This window comes from Zonotrichia albicollis, unplaced genomic scaffold (genome assembly GCF_047830755.1).
Source record: "Zonotrichia albicollis isolate bZonAlb1 unplaced genomic scaffold, bZonAlb1.hap1 Scaffold_257, whole genome shotgun sequence".
Taxonomy (NCBI): Eukaryota; Metazoa; Chordata; class Aves; order Passeriformes; family Passerellidae; genus Zonotrichia; species Zonotrichia albicollis.
The window spans coordinates 5,825,889-5,850,277 of NW_027428429.1; the positions used below are offsets into that span (position 1 = coordinate 5,825,889).

Below are 24,389 nucleotides of genomic sequence, written 5' to 3' on the forward strand. Positions count from 1 at the left end.
CCATGAGACCCAGATGTGTCACACTGCCCTTTTGTTTCCATGGGGCCTTGCAGTGTCACAATGGTCCCTTACTGCCATGATGCCTTGCAGTGTCACAGGGGTCTCCTATGTACCACAGCATCACAATGGACCCTTGGTTCCATGGGGATTCACAATGTCAGAAGGGTCTCCTTGGTTCCATGAAGCCCTGCAGAGCCCCTTGATTCAACGAGGCCTCAAAGTGTCACAATGGCCTCCAGGATTCCATGAGGCCCTGCAATGTCACAATGGACCTTTGGTTCCATGTGTTCCAGCACTGTTCCATGAATCCTTAGTTCCATGGGGCTCTGTAATGTCACAATGGACTCCGTGGTGCCACACACTGTGACAACTGCTATTTGGTCTGCCAACACTTCGTGGTACCACAATGATTCCTTGCTTCCATGCGGCCTTCTAGTGTCACAATGGCCTCTTGGTTCAGTGAGGCTTTTGGTGCCACAGTGGTCTCCATAATCACATAAGGCCTTGCAGTGTCACAACAGACCATTGGTTTCACTGAGCCCCACAGTGTCACTGTGGTCCCCTTGGCTCCACAAGGCTCTGAAGTGCCACAATTGCCCTTTGATTTCACAAGGCCTCAAAGTGTAAAAAAGCCTCTATGGTTCCATGAGGCCCTGCTGGGTCACAATGGACTCCATGGTTCCATGATGCCCCAGAGTGTCACAATGGTATCCTTGGTTCCACTGGAAACTTCATCTTATGGAGACCCACAGGGTTCACTGGAGTCCCCTTGATTCCATGAGGCCCTGCCATGCTGTAATGGCCTCTTGGTTCCAGTGGGTCCCAAAGTGTCAGAAGAGTCTCCATTGTTCCGTGAGGCCCCACAAAGACATTGTCATCCCCTTGGTTCCCCAGAGCCCCACAGTGTGACGATGGACTCTTGGTTCCTTGAGGTTCCTCAGACACAATGGTCTCCTTGGATCCACAGTGTCACAGTGGCCCCTTGGCTCCATGTGGCTGTGCTGGGCCACAATGGCTCATGGTTCTATGAGGCCACACAGTTTAACAATGGACCCTTGGTTCCATCAGGCCGTGCTGTGTCACAATGGACTTCTGGTTCCATGAGCTTTCACACTGCCAGCAGCAGTCTCCTTGGTTCTGCAGTGTCCCCAATGTTCCTTTGTTCCATGAAGTTCCATAGTAGAACACAGTCACCTTGGTTCCCTGAGGTTCTGCAGTGTCACAATGGACCTCTGGTTCCACAAGGCCTTGCTGTGTCACAATGGCCCCTTGGTTCGAAGACGTTTCTCAGTGTCACAATGGTCTCCTTGGATCCTCAGTATCACAATGGACCATTGGTTCAATGTGGCCCCAATGTGCCAAAGTGGATTTTGATTCCATCGGGTTCTGCTGTGTCACCATGGACCTTTTGTACCATGAGTTTGCACAGGGTCACAGTTGACTGCTTGGTTCTGTGAGGCCTTGCCATCACCAAATATCCGATATATCAGAATAGCACTCCTTCACACTAATTTACCATTTAAGAGGGTATTATTTATTCAGGCCTGAGGTCTAGTGAGGGATAGCCCCAATCTTATGTGGACATGTAATTCTATCGGCCTCACTAAATGCATATTACAATTTACCCATTACCATAAAACCCACCTCAAGTTCCAAGATTCAGTCCTTAATTTTCTATCACTGCATTCTTGAGGCAGATGTCTTCCTCTTCTCTTCCAGCCATCTATGCTGGGAAATCAGCCCCTGCATGCCTTGTTCCAGTGCCAAAAGTCCACAGGCACAGTAGAAATTTAATTAACTCTTTTGAATCTGGCTTTTGGTACTGAATTGAATTAAGCTTTTGGTATCAAGTCCAAGGACTTGTGCGGACAGGCAGAGGCAGGCAGGAGGCAGAGCTGTCAGCAAAGGAAGGGCCCAGCCAGGTGGGGCAGCCGGGGGATGCCAACAGCCTGCAGGGACAGAGGCACAGGGCAGGGTCACCGTGGGACAACTTGGGCTGCACAGGGCACAGGGATGGGCAGCAGCTGCAAGACAGCCCTGACAGAGCCAACTTGGGCAGCACTTTGGCCATGGCTGCTGGGCCTGGGCCTGAGGCCATGAGGGAACAAGTGACCCTTGCAGGCCTGGGGCCTCATTGCCTCCTTGTCCTGCTCAGCAGCCTGGCAGGGGCTGGCCCATGCTCCTGCCCCTGGCATTGCACATCCCCAGATGCCAGTGCCCATCACAGGAAGAGCCGTGAGCAAGAAGGGAGGGACAGGATCTGCCTGGCCAAGGGCTGGGGCTTAGGCCTTGGCCCTTTGCATTCCTCAAACACATCCAGGTGTGCTCAGCACCAGAGACACCTTTGCCTTCTTTGTCCCCAGCTGTCATCACTGCCTCCAGTGTTCTGCTCTAGCTGGAACCTGGGGACACTTTCTGATCCATGTCCCTCAGTGGGACCCATAACAACTTCACGAAACTTCAGACTTTCAATTTAATTTTGAGTACTTGAGAAGTTTTTTGAAGACACTCTCAGGGGCTGAGTCTGATGTAAACAACATCAAAGCCCTGTGAGAATTGTTATTCGGTTATTATTTTTTTTGTGAGAAACAGTTACAGGGACGCAGCCAGGTCTCTGTCTCTGCCAGAGTTCTTAGTGCTTTGTCATGGTAATCACGGGTCGTTAGAGCTTATCTCCTCTTTTGTATTCATAAAAGGCCAGGCTGGGTGGGGTGATGGCCCTTCCCCGAGGCAGTGCCCTCTTCCAAAATAGAGAAGACACCTGAGAGGGTGGAGGGGATTATGCAAAGTGACTCCAAAGACCAGAATGCTTTGTGGGACCCCGACGTGAAATGCAATGAGAAAACCCCAAAAACAACGAGCCAAATAAGAATTGAGAGACTAAAGTGGTGTCTGGACATGAGGAGCTGATTGCTGAGCCTGCGGAGATGCGGAGTCCCTCTCGCCCTGAGCAGAAAGTCGTCCCAACGTCAGGACCAGCCAGCTGAGGCGCTGAGAGAAGTAACATCTGACAGAGGCATCACGCCCTAGAGGCTCCCACGAGGACTGGATCCCCCAGCTCTGCTCCTAGCGGACAGAGCTGCACATATTCTCCTCCTCTGAGTCGCCCTGGGAGGCACGACGGGGACTGCAGCCCTGCCGGGACGCCCAATCCTGAGCTGATCACTTTTAATAAAGGCATTAAAAAGGAGAAGAAGCCTCCTGGCCCTGTTTATTTCATTGCACACACTGCTGGCCTTTGCCAGGAGTTGCAGGGCAGCCGGCAGAAGAGGAGGAATCCTCAGCCAGCCCAGCGGCCCGTGGCTGCCCTTGGCCTTTCCCTGCTCCTGGGCACACTCCAGACGGCCAATGCCTCCAGGCCAGGCTGTGCCCAGCACGGCTGCGCTTCCCCTCGGCAGCAGCCAGCTGCCACCTGGGCTCTGAGAGCGGAGGATTTGCCCGCTGCCAGCAAGAGGCACCCAGGGCCCGGCTGCTGCCTCTTGCAGCTCCAAGGGCCTCCTTCCAGCCTGCCTCTGCCGGGGCTCAGGCTGCTCCGGCCTCTGCCGGGGCTCTGCTGGGGCTTGAGCCTGGGCAAGGCCGGGCCCGCTCTCACCTTACAGGCGCTGACAGCTCTGCACCACAGGAGACCTTCCCGAGCACCCTCTCTGATCTTTCTGCTTTCTCACTTGAGCAAGGCTCTCCTCCAGCCAAAGAGATTATTGCATTTAGGGATACAAATCCAAGTGGCAGGAACCCCAATGCTCTCCAGTCACAGCTGAAGGCCTGCATCTGCACAGGGTGTTTGGGCTGCCTCATTCTTCCTTTGGTTTTGCCTTCAAATGCCATTGCCCTTACTGCCTCAACTAGAAATACCACACATGTGCCACAACCAGCCAGTGGCTCATATTCCAAAGGCAGTGCGGTCTGGAGAGGATGAATGATATGAAGTCCCCTCCTCACTTATAAAACCATACAAAAGAAGCCATATGTGTGACTTAGCACCAATAAAAAACAATTGGTAATTCAGAAGGAAATGTTGAATTTTCTGAAGGGGTCAGAAGGAGGAGAATCTTCCAAGTGAGTTGATGTTTCAGAAACTTTATTAATTACAACTCTAATCTATAATTCTATGCTACAAATCTCTTTAGCAACCCCACTCTACAATCCTACTCTAAATTGGTAACAGAGATAACATCTTGACATGATTGCTATGTTCTCGTCTCCTAGGGTTTGGGTTAGGGTTAGGGTTACGCTTAGGCTTCAGCTTAAGGCTTATGTTTAGGCTTAGGTTTAGGTTTGGGTTTAGGCTTAGGCTTAGGCTTAGGCTTAGGCTTAGGTTTACGTTTGGGTTTAGGCTTAGGTTTAGGCTTAGGCTTAGGGTTAGGGTTGGGTTTAGGGTAAGGGTTAGGGATAGGGATAGGGTTAGGGTTTGGGTTTGGGTTAGCATTTAAGGTTAGGGCTAGGTTTTAGGTTTAAAGTTTAGGATTAGGGTTATTCGTCTTCTTCACAGAGTTGAAGAGTTGTGCCAGGATGAATGGTGGCTTGGCTGAAGTTACAAATGGATGCTGTCCACCGGAAAAAAAAATACAACAAAGAACAGTGAACCATTACTTTCCAGGCTCATTGCTTCAGGGACTCAATCAGGATACATCAAGTTCCTGGAAAGACCCAGAAAGAGGAGCAATGCGACCATCTGCTCCCCAGTCATCCCCAATGTGCAAGACCTTGCCATCACAGGCAAACCTGGCCCAGAATCCCACTCATCTGTTTATTGTGATGTCTTCATCATGCTGGGATTTTTGCCCTGCCAATGCTCTAGAAATGGTGCTTTCTGTCCCCGGGTTTTCTTCCTTTCAGGAAACTCCAATGACTCACACAGGCCCCTGCCTTTGAAAGATGGGCACTGTGCTGATTCCCACAGGGACAGAAAGTAGTGTCTACCATTCCATGCCCTGCCCCTCGTGTGCTGGATGGCACCTTCCTTCCCAGCAGGGCCAGCCCAGTGGCACTGGGCCCTGCAGTTCCCTCTCTGCCACACAGCCTGGCAGTAACCCTGGCACAGTTCCTGTCTGCTTGAGCGTGCCAGGCAGCAGATGGGGCTGGGACAAGTCCCTCCCAGCTGTCCCTGTTTGCGTGGCAGAAACCTCTAAGGGTGGGCTGGGGGGCACAAACCAGGGCCCCTCAGAGGCTCACAGTGAGCCCCCCACAGCCCCTCCTGCCCACAGCCAAATCTCTGAGCCCTAGGCTGGGACTGGCTTCCTTGGTTTCCTCCACCACCATTTCATGTCTCTGTACCCCGCACTGCTCTACTTCAATACTTTTGCCATTAGATAAAACTGAACACTCCACCAAATCACAAAAGAGGGCAACAGAAACAGTCAGAGGACAGAGCACCTCTCCTGTCAGGAAATGCAGAGGGAGCTGGAGTTATTCAGTTTTGTGAAGAACAGGCCTCAGGGAGACTTTATTGCCACTTTCCAAGACTTCAGAGTGGCTTTGAAAAAAGTGGGGGACATCTTTTTTAACAGGGCCAGTTACAATAGGATGCGGACAAATATTTTTAAACACCAAAGGCATCTAATCAGAGTAGGTCTAAGGAAGAACTTGTTTACTCGGAGCATGGTGCTACCCTGGCACAGCTTGCCCCAAGAGCTTGTAGGAGCCCCATCCCTGCAATCATTCCGGCTTTGGTGGGAAAGGGCTCCGAGCAACCTGATCTGTTTTAAGATGTCCCTGCTTATTGCAGGACACTTGCACCACAGGACATTTACAGGGCCCTGCCAGCCCAGCCCAGTCTAGGATTCCTCACCGTTTTCATTTGAAGAGCAGCAAGAGTGGAGGTGAGGAGGAAGGGGGCTCATCTGATGTCTTGGACTTGAGTGGAGGAGGAGCCCATCCCTCAGAGCCTGTTTCCCCTGCAGCGCCTTCACATTTTACCTGCAGGAGCTCCTTGGCAGACCAGTGCCGCTCCTCATCTGTCTGCAGGCAGCAGCTCAGGAAGTCACGCAGCAAAGCCGAGAGGAGCTTGGGCTGCCGCAGCTGTGGAGTCCCTACTGTGGCTATCAGGTGTGTAGCCTGGAGAAAAAGGAGACACCAGGCTCCACCTCCTGCTTTCACATCTCTAAGGCTCTCCCAGATCCCTGTGTTTAACCTCTGTTCTTCAGTGGCAGTTTCTGCCCTGGCAGAGACCCAGAGATAATTTTCCTTTACCAACCAAAAACCCAAACTCCGATGCAGCCACAGCTTTTCCACCATCCCGCAGATCTTGCCTTGGCAGCGGATTTCATTGACTGACCTAGTTAGTGGGAACTACGTCAGCAAAAGGACATTTGCATCTCTGAGGATTCATACCAGCTTGAGAGGCTTTTTGGAAGAGGGACTTTGCTATACTAACTAATTTCAAGGGTTAGTACAAGAAAGGCTTCTCTGCAGTGCTTATGGTCCTTTAAGCGCATGTGCCCTAGAACAAAAACTCATCAAGCTTTTTGTGCTGTTCTTGAAAACAATGGTAATTGGAAGAAAAGAAAGGAAATCCTTCAGTTAATACCCAGGTAGGGAAACAAACATTTACCATCTCCTCTTCAACACAGACACATTAAGATGCCTGCACAAATGTATTGGGATGAACATGCCTGCTTGGGCACACAGGAGCCACCTGCAGCTCTGTCTCTCAGCAGTCTGAAAATTTCAGCTTCCCATTTTTGCAGCAAAAGAAAAATTGTCTAGGTCAGAAGAAGGAGAGGTTCCATCTCTATGGTCACCCTCCAGTCATTTGGCTACTCAAGACAATGCATAAATGGTAGGCCCATCCCAGAAAGTGCCAGGAATCACTGGGAGGTTTGGGCAGGCTCTCCGCATCACCAGGCTCTGGCTTGGTGACGTGCAGAATGTTGCTTGGGCTAGGAGAGAAGCAGGGTCTCTGAGTGCTTCAGCAGCACTGCACAAGAAGCAGAAGAGACTCTGTGCATTACACCCTCATGCCCATGTTTCCCAGTGAGAAGAAACTGCACAAAGGGTTAGGTTCCTCTCTAAAGACCACGGGTTTAGAAACTTTGTTGGGTTTGGGTTTCCTTCCTTCATTTCTGGAAAGATAACAACAGTTTTAAGATGCTTTTTTCCTGATATTAAGGCCATCTACACAGACAAAAGAACTGGAACCACTAACCCAAAGGAAAGTGTTGCCTGAGAATAGAGTTTGTTTGGAGTTTGTTTGCATGTGGTAAGGCTTGAATTCCCCCACTGATGCAACCAAAAGTACAGCAGATGCTGATGTGTTGCAGGGACATTTGTAGGAGGGGACCTTGGTGGAAGTAGTTCCAGCAGATGGCAATGGGATTTTGTCCAGTGGCACACAGGACATGGGACAGGTGAGAAAGACAGTGGGATCAGTGAGTATTTGCTCCTTACCGTGCCAGAACTTTCACTCAAGTAAGGAGGTTCTTGTTCTATCATTTCAATTCCCACAATTCCAAAAGACCATATGTCCACTTTGGGGCCATATGGTTGACCTGTCACCACTTCAGGTGCCATCCACCAAGGAGTCCCGGTTAGCGAGCACCGTCTGCTCTGCTCAGGGGTGAGCTGAATAGCGAGGCCAAAATCAGCTGAGGAGAAAACAAAATACTGGTTTTATCTGAATTCTGTGCAATTAGGAAAGCAAGCAAAAGAATTCCCCGGTAGAAGTTTGAAATTGTGCTGTTGAATCTCCTGGCATTGGCGACTTTAAAAATCCCCTGATTTTTTACACTGCCTCTAGCAGTGGCTTTTGTTCTTTGGAAACTTTAGACTTGTAACTCCCTCCCTCTGGAAGGGACACACACAGAGCAAGGCCACTCTTGACTGCTTGTGGCTCCTTCTACCTCTGTGCATGTTGCAACTGTGCCCTCAGCTCGCAGCAGGGGTCCCTTCACTGCCACCAGCACCATTTTTGGGGAGCTGGCAGTCACTCCAAGCAGCCCCACACCCACATCCCTGGAACGCTGCACCTGACCAAGAATATACTGACCCAGTTTGACAGAACCGTCAGTTTTTAGAAGGATGTTGTCGCTCTTCACGTCTCGATGGATCACATCGTTTGAATGAAGAATATCCAGTCCTTGCAAGCACTGAGGGAGAAAACAGAAAGAGGAGGGCAAAAATGAGTGATGTGATTTCATCACACAAGAAAGGAAACAGCTCCAAAAGATTCCCTCTCCAGGGGAATGGGGAGTAATGGCAGAACAGTAATGGCCACTGAGAGGAAGAGCTTGCTGCTCCAACACCTGCAGAGCAGGACCTTTCTGAGGAAAGCCACGTCAGCTTTTGAAAGAGCAACAGCACCTGCTGTTGTAGGCTGTCCCCTGCCAACCAGCCAGGATGACTCCTGCTGCAGTGCATGTGCTCAGAAGCAAAGAGCATTCTGGCTGCACTCCTATCCTTTTTAGCTGAGAACTGAGAGAAACGAGTCTCTCTCTTTTTTCTTTGCTGTTTGTTTCAAATCCTGCCACCAGCACCTTTGCTTTTACAGACAAGGAATGCAGTGAAGACAGACTCCAGGCAAACATTTAGAGAGGCAAGGTGGAGAACAGCAAATACAAATACAAGAGACAGAGCGAGAATACAACAGCAGGAGATAAGAGTACTGGCACTGAGTACAGGGAGTGCAGGGGCACTGGCAGGCCTTTCACTTGAGATGCTTTTACTTGCCCATAGAATAGCAGCAACACAGAAACAAAGCTTGGCACAGGAAACCTCTCCTGTTCTGAGCCCCTGTTTCCCAGACAATCCTGCCCAAGGCCTTGGAAACACAGCTGGGATTGCTGACCTCCCGACTGATGGCTGCTGTCTCATCTTCAGACAGGCAGGTCTGGCTGATGATATCGCTCAGGACACCTCCATCCATGTACTCTATAACCAGCAAGAGTTCCTCGCCCAGAAGGTAGCTGAAAGAAGGAAACAGGGGGTAGAGATGAACATGCATGGCTATGTTGATTTTTTGCTTCCAGGTTTCTTATTTCCAGATGCCTTTGTGACAAGGACAGAATCAAAGGAATAGATATTCCCTCTTGGCTGTGCATTGTTTGCAATCTGTGCAGTCTCAAAGAAAAAGACACATCTGTGAAAAAGGAGATGTCTTAGATGGGCAGCAAATGAAAAGTGCAGTTTAGAAACAGCCCAGATAAAAAACATTTCATAGTGTTTCTGGAAATAAGCACCTAGTCTTCCTGACATGCATAGCAATGGCAGGGAGGGACAACAATCCAAGGGAAATCCACTTTAGGATGGTTCATCTGCACTTAAGAAACTTTAAAAAATCAATCCCAAATAAATGTGGAGGCAGTGAACTTTGAGGCTATTGAGTTAGGAAGATACAGCTGATCCAGGTATTGAATAATTTTGGAGTAATTATCAAACTAGGTGTGCCAGGGAAGACTCATGCAGACAAGATGCACTCTTCTCATCCATTGGAGATGAGTAGAGAAATATGAAAAAATAAAAATTAACAGCTCTACTTGCTGCCACTGACCAAAGTGGGTTTTTAACCTCTCATGTTTGCTTTATGTAAACACACATCCATGGGATAAGACCATGACCTCTCACCTGTCTAAATAATTCACAACATTGGGACTCCTATACCTCTTCATGATCATTATTTCATTAAAGGTTAGCTCCTTCCTCCTCACTCCTTGAAGATTTATTTTTTTTATTGCCACCTAAAATGACATTGAAAATCAGTAACTTGAGAGGTTGGTGGCACAAGAACACAAGGCACATGGAGTGAGTGATTTTGCAATGACGCAGATGAGCTGTGCCAAACTGCCTTGTGATTAGGCACTGCAGTAATCAGGAACTGGCATTCCAACAGCCCATTTCTCTGCTCCCTTGGGTACCAGTTACAGGACACGTGGGGCCACTGACATTTTGCCTTGACCATTTGGTAACAGCAGTGTCTCAGCTATCACCCACAAACCTCTGGCCACACTCTCTGCTGCTTTGTTTGGGACTCAGAAGAAGGAATCCATGCCTTGATACTCTGTGGATACATCTTGGGCTATGGGCAGGGCTTAGGGCTTTCAGGGACACCTTGCAGGTCTGTTCCTATGTGCAGTTCCCAAGTGCAGCACTGCGGGTGGCTAAGGAACTACCAGTAACTTTCAGATGCATTTGCTGACAGCCAGAAATGAAAATTCAGGACTCTGAAGCTGTAGCCCCAAAGAACAGTGAGGTGCTCGAAGGCACCACCTTTGTTTTAGCAATGGAGAGCGAGCGAGCGCGTCCTTCTCTGAAAGGAACCGCTGCCCTCCGTGCCTTCCTTCTGGCAGCTGAGGAGAACAAAGTCCCAAATGTGTTCTGTGGGCTGGCACCAGTCTGTGCTTCTTGTGCCTTTTCAGCACAGCTCTGCCCAGAGCTCCAGCCACAGCTCACACCAGAGGGGAAAGCCCTCGAGTGCAGCAGAGTCTGCAGGGGCTGTTGACGTTTACCTCTCCTCCTGTGGCAGTGTCGAGTGCTCTGTAAACATCTCCAAACGTCCTAGAAACAAAACAGAAGCAGAGAAAGGAGAAGCCATTTAGATCTTGCAGTGAAAGCCAGCCCACACAGGAGATCTCTGCTGGAAGTGTCAAAACCTGCGGGATGCAGGAGGGCTCTGCCAGAAGGCAGACGATGCATTTTCCTCTCAAGTGCATGGGCACTGGGCCTGTTCCTGAAGCACTGGGGTTCAACTTCTAAAGGGAGGTTAGTCTTTCCTCTTGGGTTTCACTTTCTAAATGGTGTGGTTCCTATCCTGACCACAGAGTGTTTTCTTCTTCAAACCAGGGGAAAGAAGTGTTCCTGGGAACTGTTATCTCACAACTTTGATAGGGCGTAATTTGCTCTTTCAGGCAAGCAAGTTTCTTCTCTTTTCATTAGTGTGCCAGTATGTTTTGAGACATACAAAAAATGCTAAAGAAATTAACACAGAGCTGTCCCACACTTGAGAGACAAGGAGACCTTCCAGGTCCTATTCCTTGATGCAGGCAGGACCTCGGTAGCAAGGCATCTCTGACAATGCCTTCTGAGCCCACTCACAAATTCTGAGCAGCATTGAGAGATGGGACAATCTATCCCCAGTGTGTGAACATCTTTGCAGCTGGCCTGACTTCACGCTGGATAGACATTCCACCAGAAAAACACCTGGCTCATGGTTGTGCAGGAGTAACTGCTGTTGGACTCACCCGCTGCCAAGATATTTCAGGAACGTGTATTTCACCAGGGGATTTTCAGTGGGGTTCACCACTCTCCCTGAGGGAAACAAAATGCAAGCTGCTGACTTTAAAGCAGAGATCCCAGCTTCCAGGAGATACAAAAGGCAGCCCCAGCACCTGGAGCTCTGAGCCCTTTGTGGTCAGCTGGGTAACAACGACCACAACCAGGCAGACAGCTCTGCAGCACAAGTGGCCAGCACAGAGACTGATTTGTAGAGTCTTTTGAAGAGTTCTCTTGACAGGAAACAAAGCACAGGGACATGCAATCCCAGGAGAGGAGGACATCTTCCCCACCTTTCAGCAGTTGGCCAAAGGAATGCCTTCCCATTTGTAAACCAGAGCAGCTCAAGCTGTAAGCGATCCCGAAGGGGCTTTCAGCATCAGGACCCTGACCTGTTTATGAGCAGGCTGAGCTCAAAGATGCCCCTCTCCCAGCTAAGGAAGGCTCCAGCCTCTGCAGTCCCTCCAGCCCTCAGGGACTGGGCAGCTGGCACAACAAGGCTGGCAAAGCCCAAGCATGAGCACTGACAGGCACTGATGGGAAGAAGCCAGAGTGAGCCTGAGCCCCGGACAAGCTGTTGCCCCCATTCAGGACACAACAGGATGGGCTTTGAGATCAGCCACACCGAGGCACAGATCAGTGCCCTTTTTGTCCCAACAGGTGATGGCAGACACAGAATCCACTGGGCTCTGGTCTCAGCCCCACCAGGTCTTATCTGAGAGCACAGCACTGGCAGCCGTTACGGGCAAGAAGCAGATTCATTGGGTTGTGCTGCAGAATCACAAAGGGCTTGATGTGTTTTCCTAAAGACTGATCTCAGCAGGGCTTGGGCCAATGGGTAGGATTCTAACAGTCATGGGAAAGAGTGGGAATCAGGTATGGAAAAGTGCCATGGATCTGAGGAATATACCATGGCTGGGCTGGAGGCTCTCTCCTGAGAAATGCCTGCAGTACACTTTTCTCTGATCATGCCACTTGGATGTGTCTCCTGGACACATCTTGATAAGCATAAAACTAGAAGATTAAATAAAGGTTGTTATCAAAGTATCTGTTTTTTCTTTGGGGGCACATGGAAAATACCTTGTGCTCTCTATTTGTCCTGTAACCTGATGTTCTTTCAAAGTAGTTCTTATTGACAAAAAGATAGCATTCTCTTGTTGATAAAAGTATAGAATTCTCATGAAAATAAACTGCAGATGTAGTAGTGGTAACAGTAAGACTCATAAAAATGACATCAGTAAGATGTGGGGTAGAAGGGCTCCTTCAGGATGGAGAAAAACACAACAAAAAAACCCCCACCAAAAATGAACAACACAAAAGCAATGCCACCCCCCCAAAAAAAAAACCAAAAAAAAACAACCCAACCCAAAAGACAAAACTCCAAAGCCAGTCCATTTCTGTGAAGTTTTTTTGCTCGGATGACTGGTTGGAAGTCAGGCGTCTAAAGAGAATTTAGGAAGCTAAAAATTCTGTTCAATTTGGCCACTAGCACACAGGACTTGCCTAGATCATTTGCTAGGTCACAGCCTTCTGCAGATCCAAGAACAATCCCTGCTTCAGCCTTTAGCAGAGAGGGAAGCTCAGGCAAACCCAAGCCAGTCCCAGGTGCCCTCAGAGGCAGCAGGAACACCCAGAGCTCTCTCGCTGCCTCGGAGCACAGCACTGCCTCTGGGGAGTCCTAAATGGCCCTGTGACACCAAGCTCAGGAGGAGCACTTGGTACAGCTCTGCTGACACCTGCCCACAACACACTGTCCCTCAGACAAGAAACACCCCAGACGTACCCAGCAGCTCCAGGTACTCCTCCTCAGTCTCCTGTTCCCAGGATCTGCCCGAGCCTGAGTTCCCAGGTTTCACAGAAGGGCTTCCTCAAGGTGATGCTGCTGCGGCAGCAGGTTCAGAGCCCATGATGTGCTGGACCTGGAGCATTTCTGGTGGGCACTGCTCCTGTGCCTCACTCCTAACTTGGGGTCCTTCATTGCCAGACATTGGCTGGAAGTCTTCGCAGACTGCCCGGTGAGATGTCAACACTTGCACCTCAAGTCAAACAGAACAAAGCAGTCAGACACTACAGCTTGTCCCTGTCAGCCAGGAGTCATCAACTGTGAGGAAAGGCAAAGAACAGATTGACAGGGGATACAACAGCTTGTTTCAATCCTCCATCTGTGGCAGTTCTATTGTGAAACAGCACAGCAGCAGCTCCAGGCTCAGGAGCAGACACTCACTGCTTTGGCAGTTGCACTTCACTGCAAAGGGAATCACTCTTTTAGCACTCAGTCAAGGGTCAAAACGGACAGTCAAATCCTTTCATTACAAAATTTAGAATAAAAGAAGCTTTCCCTGAGTTCTGGGGAGAACTACAAAGTCTTTAGAAGGCCTTCTGAGAAGGCCTCCAAGTCTGCATTTTGGAAGTTGTCCTGCTTGTCCCAGCAAACTGAGGAAATGACAGACTCGGCTGCCACAAACTCTCCTGTGGAGGGAACGGAAGCCCTGCAGGTTCCCCTGCAAATGCTGCCCCTGTGGCTACAGACACCCCCTTTTAGCTGAACCTCTTGACAGGAGCTTTACCAAACCAGAGGCATCCTAATGGTCTTTCTCTTTCAAAATCAACTCAGTCACTAAGAAAGAGCAAGAAGGCATGCAAAAGCCAGGTTAGGTTACACCCTAGCCTAAATAGAGTTGAAACCTCTACTTACTTGCCAGGCTGGTAATGAAATAGGCGGAATAAACAGTGCCATACATGGTGCAAACTGCAGCAGCGAGTTGCTCAATCATTGTAGCACTGTACTTCAAGTTTACTCCAACCAAGACTCCTGTCAGTGTGCAGCTACACGCTGACAAAGGCCACAATCAGGAGGATGCTCCTGATCTGAGCAACCCCTAGGACTGCTCTGGCACTGAGGCCTTCCATGCACCAAGGCAACCTTCTGATGTCACCACGACGATGTGGCAACCATGCCCTGATATCACAAAGCAAAGTATGACAAAGCAAAGCTTCACAAAGCATGTTAGTCTGTGAATTGATGCAAAGCAATAACCAGCCTTTCCTACAGCAAACACAAAATGGCCTTCGAAGTTCTCCTCTGACACAAAGCAGCACAAACTCCCCCCAATGGGCCAAACCCTGTTGTTCAGGGATCCAAGAGGAACTCCAAGAGTGCTCCAAGCCTGTACCCCAGCTGAGCACACAGATGGGACACCAGCAAAGGAAACCAGACCAAGAAAATGGCCAAAGCATTGTACAGAACCAGGAGAGAAAGCACTATTGGCATAGCAGCTGAAGTAATTCCTAACAAATCACCCCATATATCTGCGTGTTTATTGGATGTTCCCAGGGCTGCTGTGTATGTACATCTCTTCCTGTGCTCTTTCTTTCCCTTTGGCAGCAGTCGAACTGGCAGCATCTGCCCGCCAGCAGCAGCTGCTCCAAGCTGGGAATGCCGCTGGCGGTGCTGATTTCCAGAGGCTTCTGTGTGCCAGGGGAAGCCAAGGCAGGAGCGGGTTGAACGGTGCTGGCGCTGCTGCTGCTCTGTGCCAGAGAGCCCCGGCTGGGCAGGGCACGGTGCCCACTGCGCTGCGGGCTCCTTCTCCTGCCACAGCTGGGCACACCTGGCAGCAAGGCATGACAACTCGTGGGCAAGCCAAGGGGTGTCTGGGGCTGCACTGCTCTGCACACACCCAGGACACCTGCAGCACACAATTTCAACCCTCAAACAGGTAAACCAAAGGGAAACAGCTGGAAAAGATTTCAGTTCGACCATTCTTTATGCTTCAATAGGAATGACCAAAATGAAAGTTACCGAGCAGGGCCCGATCCACACTGCCAGCTCAGTGTGAGAAAAGAGGCATTACTTTATTTCAGTGCTGGGTGTGTGAGGAATCACTTCCCTGTACCATGCACACCCACATGTTAGTATCCATGGAACTAAGACATTACTTTCATTACTTTTATTCATTACTTTGCTCAAACTCACAGGCTAAACATTCTCATTGTTGCAGAATGAGGCCTTTGTCGGGGTCGAGCCATTTGTCGGTGAGGGGAGACTCCGACACTCAATATGAGTGATAAGCAAGTTCCATTTATTGAAGAGAGCATCAGACACTTATACAGTGAGCAATAAGCTTATGAATATTCTGTAAGCCAAGCAATCTATTGGTTAAACTATGCCATGAACTCTTCCTCATTCCTTAGGGGTTACATCTCTCTTTTCTCATGTCTCTTTCACTGTTTGTTATCCTACTACAGCTAGGCCCCAAGGACACACTATCTTGCAGGTGCCAGACTTGGAATTAGCCACAGCTTTGTAATTTTCCATTCTCTAGCAGCTAAATTCCCAACATCTCACAAAGTATTTGACATGTTTAAATCACTTCCCCAAAATTACTGACATTTAGAGTAGGGGTCTCTTGAGGGTCTCTGGTGGTCATGTGGTGAACATCCCGTTCCTCAAATTCTCCTCCTATGGTTAAGAGCCTTCTTCTCCTTCAATGCATTGCAGCTACTTCCTCAGTAGGCCCACTGTGTTTATTCTCAAGGCTAAGACATCCACCTGCACACATTAACCACTGGTGTGAGGGAAGGTACAACTAAGCACTGCCTGGTAAAGCTTAACAAATTCACAATGTGCTGCAGGTCCACACTTCCCCAACATCTCTCGTTCCTTCTCTGGGAACCAAACACAAGCATTTTGTGATCACTGAGCCCAAGGCCGCCTCCAGCCCTCCTGTCACCCAGCAGCCCTTCTCTCCTCACAAACAGCAGCTCCAGCAGTGCCTTCCCTCACTGGCTCAGTCACAGCTGTGTCAGGAGTTCTCTGTCACACACTCCAGGACCATCCTGGACTGTTTGCTCTCTGCTGCACTCTGTTGCCAGCAGACATCCCCACCCTGTTCCATGCCCCTTGCAGAACCCTGCACCTGCTGTCCATGGGCACCTGGCAAGGGGAGGCACTCACGGCAGAGATGCACCAGCTGCACTGGGCAGGAACCAAAACCCTCTGGGGGCACAGCTGCTGGCCTGGGTCTGGCACAGCTCTGCACGCCCCACTCCTCACGGGCTCTGGGCTGGAAATGCAATTGCACTTTCTGCCTCATGGAGAAACACCAGGGCTGCACAAACAACGGCCAGCAGGCCACATCCCAAAGGCACTGCAGCATGGAATTGAGAAGGAAGAAGACCCTTCCCCAATTCCTAACCATACCAAAACCACGATCATGGGGACTTTTAATCTTCTGAATGTAGAGTTGATTCACAGGGTGACAAGGGAACCTTCCAATGGAGTTGAAGTTTGGTAGAGTTTTTTTTCTGAGTCCTACTCAGACTGTTGATTTGAAAATTTATTTGAAAATATTTTTTAAAAGGCTGTGCAGTCACATGGTTTTGTTCTAATACCAAAATGTCTAGATGAAATGTACTGGCATTTTAATTACATCTGAACTGATTAGTCTGTAAAAGCTTTCCTGCAGAATAGCCACTAAACAAGAAATGAAAATCTGTGGACTGTTGCCTTTGTAAATTTCTACTAAACTTATCAGACAATGAGGCATTTTTAGGTAGATCATGGAGCAAATTAATTCCTATGGATAACTTGATTTGGATAAACCTGTTGATTTCAAATTAAAACTGCCAGCACATACTAAGTGGAAATCAGAATACTCACTTCTATGAGCTCTGAATTATTACATAGTCATTGTTGACCATATTAACAAAAATTAATATTCTGGCTATTTTTTTTACTTACAGTCAGCTCTTCAACACTCTTTGTAACACCAGAAAGAGAGTTTGTAGCAATGTGAACCATGAGTTGGTGGAGCATTGCAGAAGGCTCCTATGCCAGCACTAAATGTTCACATTTACCATGGCATCACTTCTTGCCTTTAATTCCAAGCTACAGCTCAGTTACTGCAGTATAGATTCACACTTGTAGTCTGTATTTGCAGCTGGTTCTTACTTTCCTGTCCAGAAAAAAATCATGCTTGGATCTCAAATCAAACTAAAACGAGGAGAAAGTCAGGTTCTGGATAGGTATAGCAAGAACTAAGAGATTTTTTTGCAAATATGTTGAAAAGTTGTTTCAACTTTTTGTACCTGCTGCAGAAACAGCAGATTAAAGACTTGCACCCTAACTTGTAAGCTGAGCTTTGCCTGTTCTTTCTGGACTGATTTCTTGAGGCCAGACACTGAACCCAATCAGTAAGAAAATCAAAACCACAGGAGTAGTTTGGAGAATATTGTAAATTATTCTGTCATGATGCTTTTTGCCTGAAAGTTCTGGCCATCATCTGATTGGAGTAATTAGAGGAGATCGAAGCCATCACACTGTGCCTGTGCACACAATTCCTTCCCAGGGGCAATCCATGAAGCAACGCTGACAAATCCACACCAGCAGCTGCTGCCACACAGTCATGAAGCAGAGAATATGTATTTCTGCTACACTTGGACAGCTGAAGATGCCTCTGCTGAGCTAATTTTGGTGACTGCCCACCACAGATGAGACCTTGTGGTCAGTCTCCAACAAGTCAGGGCAGTTCATATTCTGCCTAAATGAAGTAAGTCTAGCAGTACATAGACCATGGAGCCTGAGGAAAGCCAGCAGCTGTGAGAAATTTAATTTGTTTCCATATCTTTCTTTTTACTAATTTATTGCAGTCTATTATTTAAAGAACGGAAACTTTTGGCACACCATTGGCCGGAAGGTTGGTCAGTCTTCCATTCAGTGACTCCTCTGAAAGCATCACCCCAATGTTTTTATCAGTAGCTCTTCCATCATCATGGCTCACACAGCATTTCCTGCAGTACTTCCTGGAGCCAGGGAAAGGCACCAAGAGAAGGGGGAGCAAGCTGTGTGCAGAGACTGTGTCAGCTACAGAGACATTTGTTTCCTCTGATTTGACTGAATGGCTTCAGGAACCTTGCTGGCACTGCTGGCGGGGTGGCCTTTTGCAGGGCTGGGCAGAGTTTGGGGCCCAGGATCCCTCCTCTCGGTGGGACACCAGGGTGAGCAGCCCCTGTCCCAGGCAGGAGCAGAGGTTCTGTGGCTCTGCCCTGGGCACAGGGACCTGCCACTGCCATGAACTCCTGCCACGGCTCCTCTGGGGCAGCTCCTGCTCTGCAGTGATGATGGGCGCAGCTGGGGGTGGCTGCAATGGAGGGGGGCTTCCAGTGGCTCTGTTGGTCTGCCACACTGGAGCCAGCAGAGCTTCTGGAAGGAGTCTCCTCTTGTGAGCTGCTGGAGCTGGAGCTGGCACTGGCCACAGAGACGCTGTGTTCATCCCTGACAGGAGCAGAGCACAGCAGCCTCTGGGCCTCCTTGCTGCACGATGGCAGTGAGGAGGCCATGGACCAGAGGTTCAGTGTGTGTGACTCAGCTTCCTGATAAACTGTGCTAAGAAAACCCTGCATCCCTCCTGCCAGATCTAAGCCACTCCAAGAAATCTGTTGGCACGTTGGGAACTCAGAATTGTTTCCATTTTGAACAATTTTCTTATGAGTGCTTTTGTTTTTGTCATTTTGTTTGGAGAGCCTGGTTCAAGCATGGCTTAAAGAAAGAGGCCATGAAGGGATTCAACTAAGGGAAAAAGCAGCCTTTCTTAGGCTTGATTCTGTAAATAATTAAGGTTCTCAGCCACCTTTTATAAACAACAAGATTCTCAGACCGTTCTGTCCTTGGCTGCTACTGGGAACAGATGGCCGGTCTGGGAACAGATATGAAGGTTTTGAGAACTTTTCGTATCATGGTGAGAACACTGATCTTGGTTTCAGTAAACTAACTTCAGGTATTGTAAACAAAAGGAGGAGCTGAAGTTTTCTCTACAGCCTATCAGGAGCTCGGGTTTTGCAATATGCATGAAGTGAATTAGCACTGTTATAAAAAGGTGTCGAATTTGATCAATAAACTGGAGTCGATGCTGATCAAGGAAGATGGGTCTTCTCCCTCCACTTCAATAATTTTGTGTTGATTCAATTGATCCTTCAGAGAAGCTTTCCAAATAATATAAAACACGGGGAATTGTGGAGACCCTGAGGGGGCTTTCCCTGGTCTAGGGAGACAAAAGAAGCTTCCCTTAAAAAGCTGTTAGACCCCATTGGCTCCTTTCCCTGTTCCTATGTCTGTTCCTGTGTTCCTGAGCCACACCTTCCCTATTCCCTCACTGGCCCCCTCATCTTTGTACTGCCCGGAGATCAGGGTCAGCCCCCGGGCCCCTGTGGAGACAAAGTGAGACCCTCTGTGTGTGGGTGCTGGGACCTGAACATCTCCCTGCACAGCTGAATAAAACATCTGTGGAGATTATGCAAAGGTCCTTTTTGCTTCTTTACCCTGGACTATGCTGGCAGCAATTCTGACTGCTACAGAGGAGAAGCTGCAGTACTGGCACCAAGATTTTGGCAACTTGACTACAGGCACAGAGGGCGTGCAGGATGCTGCACTATGAATTCCTTAACCAGCCATCTCTGGTGCTGGCATATTCCCTCCAGCTTCTGCTGCAGCCAGGGCCACCTTTGGTCCAGTAGATGACATTGTTATTTGAAAAATTCTGCCCACACCTTGGGCAGGAGGCCATGCACAGGCTCTGGTCCTGCAGCCCCCTGCTCAGCTGGGGACAGTGTTCCCTGTGGGGAAGATGGAGCAGCCATCACAGGGTCTGGGGGGCTGTTTTCAGCAAGGTGGCCAGGCTCTCTCCCTGCTGGACTGTAGCAATTGTTTGGGGGAGCTGATGGCAAATTGTATGTAGTCCTGTTCATCCTACTCAGAAAACCTGACAGCTTCTATCATTCTCCTGCAGAGTGGGCACGCTGGATTTCTTTTTGCCCACTGCAGGATGCAGCCCAGGCAGAACTGGTGGTGACAGGGCAGAGAAAAATTCACATCCTTCTTAGTGCCCTGGCAGATGGGGCAGCTCCATTCTGTCCCCATGGCCATGTCTGTCTGTCCCAGCAGCAGGGAAGACCTGAGTGTGGAGAGCTTTAATGTGGAGAGCTTTATTAATAGTTGGTTAGCTGAGAAAGGCCATGCTGACATATTGCCACTGGTCAAGCTGAGAAATCAGCAGTCAGCAAGCTGAAAGGAGATGTCAGCAGCTTGCAATCAGTGGCCTTGCTGCAACATGGAGAAAGGGAGTAGAGATTAGTCCTGAATATCTCCTAAGAAGAATATGTAGAAAGTATCAAAAGTAGGACCATAGGAATGTAAAAGTAGGTGTAACTGCTGATATGTAACTAACCAATCCTGAGCTCAACTTTTGCAATATGCATGAAGTTAATTATGAACTGTATTTAACCCGCCGTGCTGATCAATAAAATTGGGCCTGTGATGATCAACTGATGTCCTGGTCTCCTTCCGTTGACACCTGAGGACCATGAGCTGCTCTCATTTGCAATCTTGCTTGGCCAGAGCCCAAGATCCAGCCAGAGTGGTCCAGGCTCTGTCAGTGCCCAAATAGAAGCAGAAAGGGATGTTGTATCACAACCCATTCCTTGGTGAAGGAGGTCCATAGCAGCCTCAAGAGGCACCTCAGACACTCAACAGTCAAGGCAGTAACATATGGACAGGACACAGATGGCAGTTCATGGCTGGGAGAGCATTCCCAGACATATCCAAGGACAAATTTCCCAGGAACTCTCCACAGCTCTCGGATCTGCCCATCAGCTTTGTCAGAAGCTTCAGCAGAACAACCAAAGTCCTAAAAAGCAACTTCCAGAAACTTTTCCTACCATCCTGCCTGAGTAGCCTGATTGCTTGCTGCAAAACACTCTTTTTCTCCTCTTCCCCAATGCCCTGTGGACACTTGCAGCCAAAATAAAAAGCTCGTGGCCCTCTGTGTGATATGATAATACAGTTTTAATATTTCCATGCTGGGATTAAAGAAAGCTGTGCTGTGGGTCAGGAGAGGCCAGGACCCACTTGGCCTTCCTGCAGGCCGAGGTGGTCCCAGCAGACATCCTGCTGCTTTTTTGGGGAATGTGTGAGGGGGAGTGGAGGGGGTGACAGAGAGGCCGAGATCATAGAGTGGAAACTCAGCTCCAGAGAGCCAGTGCAGACCCTCCCTGCTGAATGCCTGCTGGGGCTGGCAAAGAAGGAAAATGCCCCAATAACAGCAGTGGCACTGTGTCTCAGGGACAGGTACAGGGAGGTGACAACAAACAGCAGCATGGCCTGGTCTCACAGCTTCCAGGAAGCAGTGAAAGAGGGGCCTTATGTGCCAGAGGTTTCAGAAAGGCTGTCTTCTCAAATGGCCACTCTGAAACCCCTCTCTTTGCCTCTTGAGTTTGTGAATGCTTTTGACAACCACAGGTGTCACATCTTTTCATAAAAATCCTTTCTTTAGGATATTTCTCCCCTCTGAGAAGCTGTGGCCTCAGCGACAAAATGTAAACAATGGTTATCTGCTGCTTTGGAATGCAACAGGTAGATCCGTCATTGGTGTCCTGTGCATGTTTGGATTTACTGACCACTCATGGCAGAGCTGCTCTTGCTTTCTGCCGGGACAGCTCTTTGTTATTCATTCTTTTCTATTCTTAGCTTAGCTAGCCTTCTGAGAACCTTCTCTTCTATTCTTATTAGTATAGTCATAATGTAATATATATATTGTAAAATAATAAATCAAGCCTTCTGAACATGAGGTCAACATTCTCGTCTCTCTCTTCACCTCAAAACCCTTGTGACCACTGTCACAATTGGTGAAGCCTGAGTGACTGAATGACAAATCATCAGTGGGGGACCCCTCATCTGAAGAGCAAATCATCACTTGATGATACCCCAGAGGAGCAACGGCTGCACTGGGTAAACCCCGAATGTGTGGCATTGATGGTTGCTTCACAAGTGACCACAGAAGGGGATTCTAGCCAGGAGCTGAAGAACTGAAGATCCTGATTTGGATAGAGTTCACAGCAAGGCTGACCACAAAGAGAACCTTCTGAAAAGCCTCCAGGAAGATGTTCAGACAGCCTAGCAGCACCATGCAGATGGCCAGAGCATGCTGGACTCTGTCGAAAGGTACTGTTGGCATTTCCCTTCCCCATGATCCTGGCCTTCGCAGGTTATGGCTGCAAAGGTGGTGGGGCATTCCCACCAGGGCTGAGGTTCGATTCTCCCCTTCAGAGGAGAAGCTTATTGCCCTCTGGCAAAAATAGGGTGGAGGATTGAATTTTGTGAATCTTCCTGACAGAAAGACATTTCTATGAGTTTTTCCGATGGGCAAGGATTTTGGGTTTTTTACGAATGTGCTGTATGCCCTGGATGTGTTTGTATGGCAGTGCATGGAATCCATTTTCCAAGTCCTTTTGGACCATGGATTCGGACACCCCCGAATTTACCTAACATTTAAGGCACTCTTTCCGGTCTTGGAACGAAGAGCAGCTGTTTTTCCCTGGATTGCTAACTGCAACGGGCTCCCCCCATTTCCCCCAACTCCTGCAGGAGAAGACCCTTTGGAGGGAGATGATCTGCTGCTTCCCAGCCCCCCTGCATCCTGGCGGGGGGCCGGGAGATCTTGTCCGGAGCTGAAGTTTTATTTCTCTGTGTTTTTGGAGCATGCTCAGATGAAGCTGTCTTCTCCCCCCAACTTGTCTCCGGGGGTTGATGAGTTGCTGGCCTCCTGGACCCCACCCCACTCAGAGATGGGGGCGGCACCGGTCTCCGAGGCCCGGCCTGCTGGGCCGGCACGGCCGCCTCCCGGACCCTCCCCACAGCCGCCTCCCCGGGCAGCCCTGCCCGGGTCTCCGCCGTCTTCCCCGCCTGCGCCTGAGAGTCAGAAACACCGCTCCCTGCGGCTGTGCCAATGTTGCTGGGCAACAGTGATCCTCCACCGCTGTTTCCCCCGGCCGTTTCACCACTGCGGGTGCCGGCCCCGCCGCTGCCCATGCGCACTCCAGCGGCTTCTGCAACTGCATCTTCCACTGAGCTGGCCCCAGAGCCAGGGGCAGGAGACGCTGCCGACCCTGTGCCATGCCCACCAGCCTCTCCCACAGAGGCAGAGCGCATGCCGGCGCTGCCGCTCCCAGAGCCGAGTGACACAGCAGCGACGTGTTCCCGTGCACCCCCGCCGCCTCAAACCAAGCAAGTCCCTATTCAGGATGATGCTTAAAACAACGCTGGATCCGCGGGACCCTCGGAGCAGCCTGCAGCGGCTCCTGCACCCAGCGTGATTTCTCCCCCAAGTTTTTCAGGCTGTCCTGGGGCTGCCCCTGCGGGGGGAGCTGGGACAGGGGAAGAGGGCGCCAGCCTCTCCTTCCGTGGAGGAGGCATGGCTCGCCAGCTGGCTGTGAGTGCAGCCCTGTTGCTGGCGTTCCAAATCAGCGTTCTCGGCGGGTTGGGGGGTGTTTGGTCAGTTGCTGCCCCTTGGGGGGTGTGAATCTCTCTGCCGCCCCTCGCACACACCAGTGGCAAGGGGCAGGTGGGTCCCGAAAGTTCTGCCTTTGGTCCCCAGCCTGGTGGGGGTGGTGCCGTGAGGCAAATGGGAGACACACCTGTTGCATTTGCATTGCAGAGGCAGAGGGCACAGCGGGAAGCGATCATGGCTTACTTGCTGTGGGGAACAAACATCCCCAGACCCGAGATGAAGATTTTTGGTAAGGCTTCTATTTCCCTTCTGCTGGCATGCCTTGGTGATTTTGGGTCATCACTCGTTCTGCCATTATACTGGCAGCAGAGTGCAGACCTGTGGCAAGGCAGAGCCTGCCTCGGGGGCTGGGCCTGAGCCGTTGGGCTTGGGTCCCTGGGCCAGTGCCACCTCCCGGCCTCCTGATGGGTTTGGGGGTTTTGCTTCCCCCTTCCGGTCCTGGGCCGCCTTTCTGTGGGCCAGGGCCCCCCAGGGCCTTTCTCTGGCTGCTGTGCTGCTGCTGGTCTTCCCAAAAAACCCCCCAAAACAACAAACAAATAAACAAAACAAAACAAACAAACAAACAAAAACCTTAAATAACTGGCAGCAGCTCTGAAGCATTGAAGGGCCAAAAATTAGCTTCAGCCCAAGTTGTTCAATAAAGGGCTCTGGCAAGAATTTCCAGGAATTGTCTGAAATTGTTTGAAATTGTTTGATGATTGTCAATAGACTTTTGATAACTATTGATGGACTTTTCTGCAGCAAGCCTGTTTCAGGACCAAAAGGATTTTTCAGAGATGGCAAAGAGGAACATCTTCAGGCCATGGACTTTTCCTGAAGCTCAGCTGCTTGGACTTAGACTTTCTTTGT

The 24,389-nt window shown here is 49.7% G+C and overlaps 1 protein-coding gene across 1 annotated transcript; it reads right to left on the reverse strand.

Moving 5' to 3' along the window:
- Window positions 1-3,830: 3,830 nt before the first annotated feature.
- Window positions 3,831-23,182, reverse strand: LOC141727904 (serine/threonine-protein kinase PAK 1-like). The gene is made up of 7 exons (XM_074534191.1): window positions 22,832-23,182; window positions 9,559-9,671; window positions 8,783-8,900; window positions 7,985-8,084; window positions 7,387-7,583; window positions 5,917-6,054; window positions 3,831-3,842 (listed from the first exon to the last, which is right to left on the reverse strand). The coding sequence occupies exons 1-7, from the start codon at window positions 23,180-23,182 to the stop codon at window positions 3,831-3,833; spliced, it is 1,029 nt and encodes a 342-aa protein (XP_074390292.1).
- Between the last annotated feature and the right edge of the window lie 1,207 nt (window positions 23,183-24,389).

What these genes read in the sequence shown, in the direction of transcription:
- LOC141727904 (XM_074534191.1), bottom strand. Translation starts at nt 23,182, where the DNA reads ATGCGCTCTGCCTCTGTGGGAGAGGCTGGTGGGCATGGCACAGGGTCG. An exon ending in AGGCCGGGCCTCGGAGACCG is followed by an intron (nt 9,672 to 22,831) that starts GTGCCGCCCCCA and finishes ATGTCATTTTAG; the next exon opens with GTGGCAATAAAAAAAATAAA. An exon ending in TGACGGTTCTGTCAAACTGG is followed by an intron (nt 7,584 to 7,984) that starts GTCAGTATATTC and finishes TTTTCTCCTCAG; the next exon opens with CTGATTTTGGCCTCGCTATT.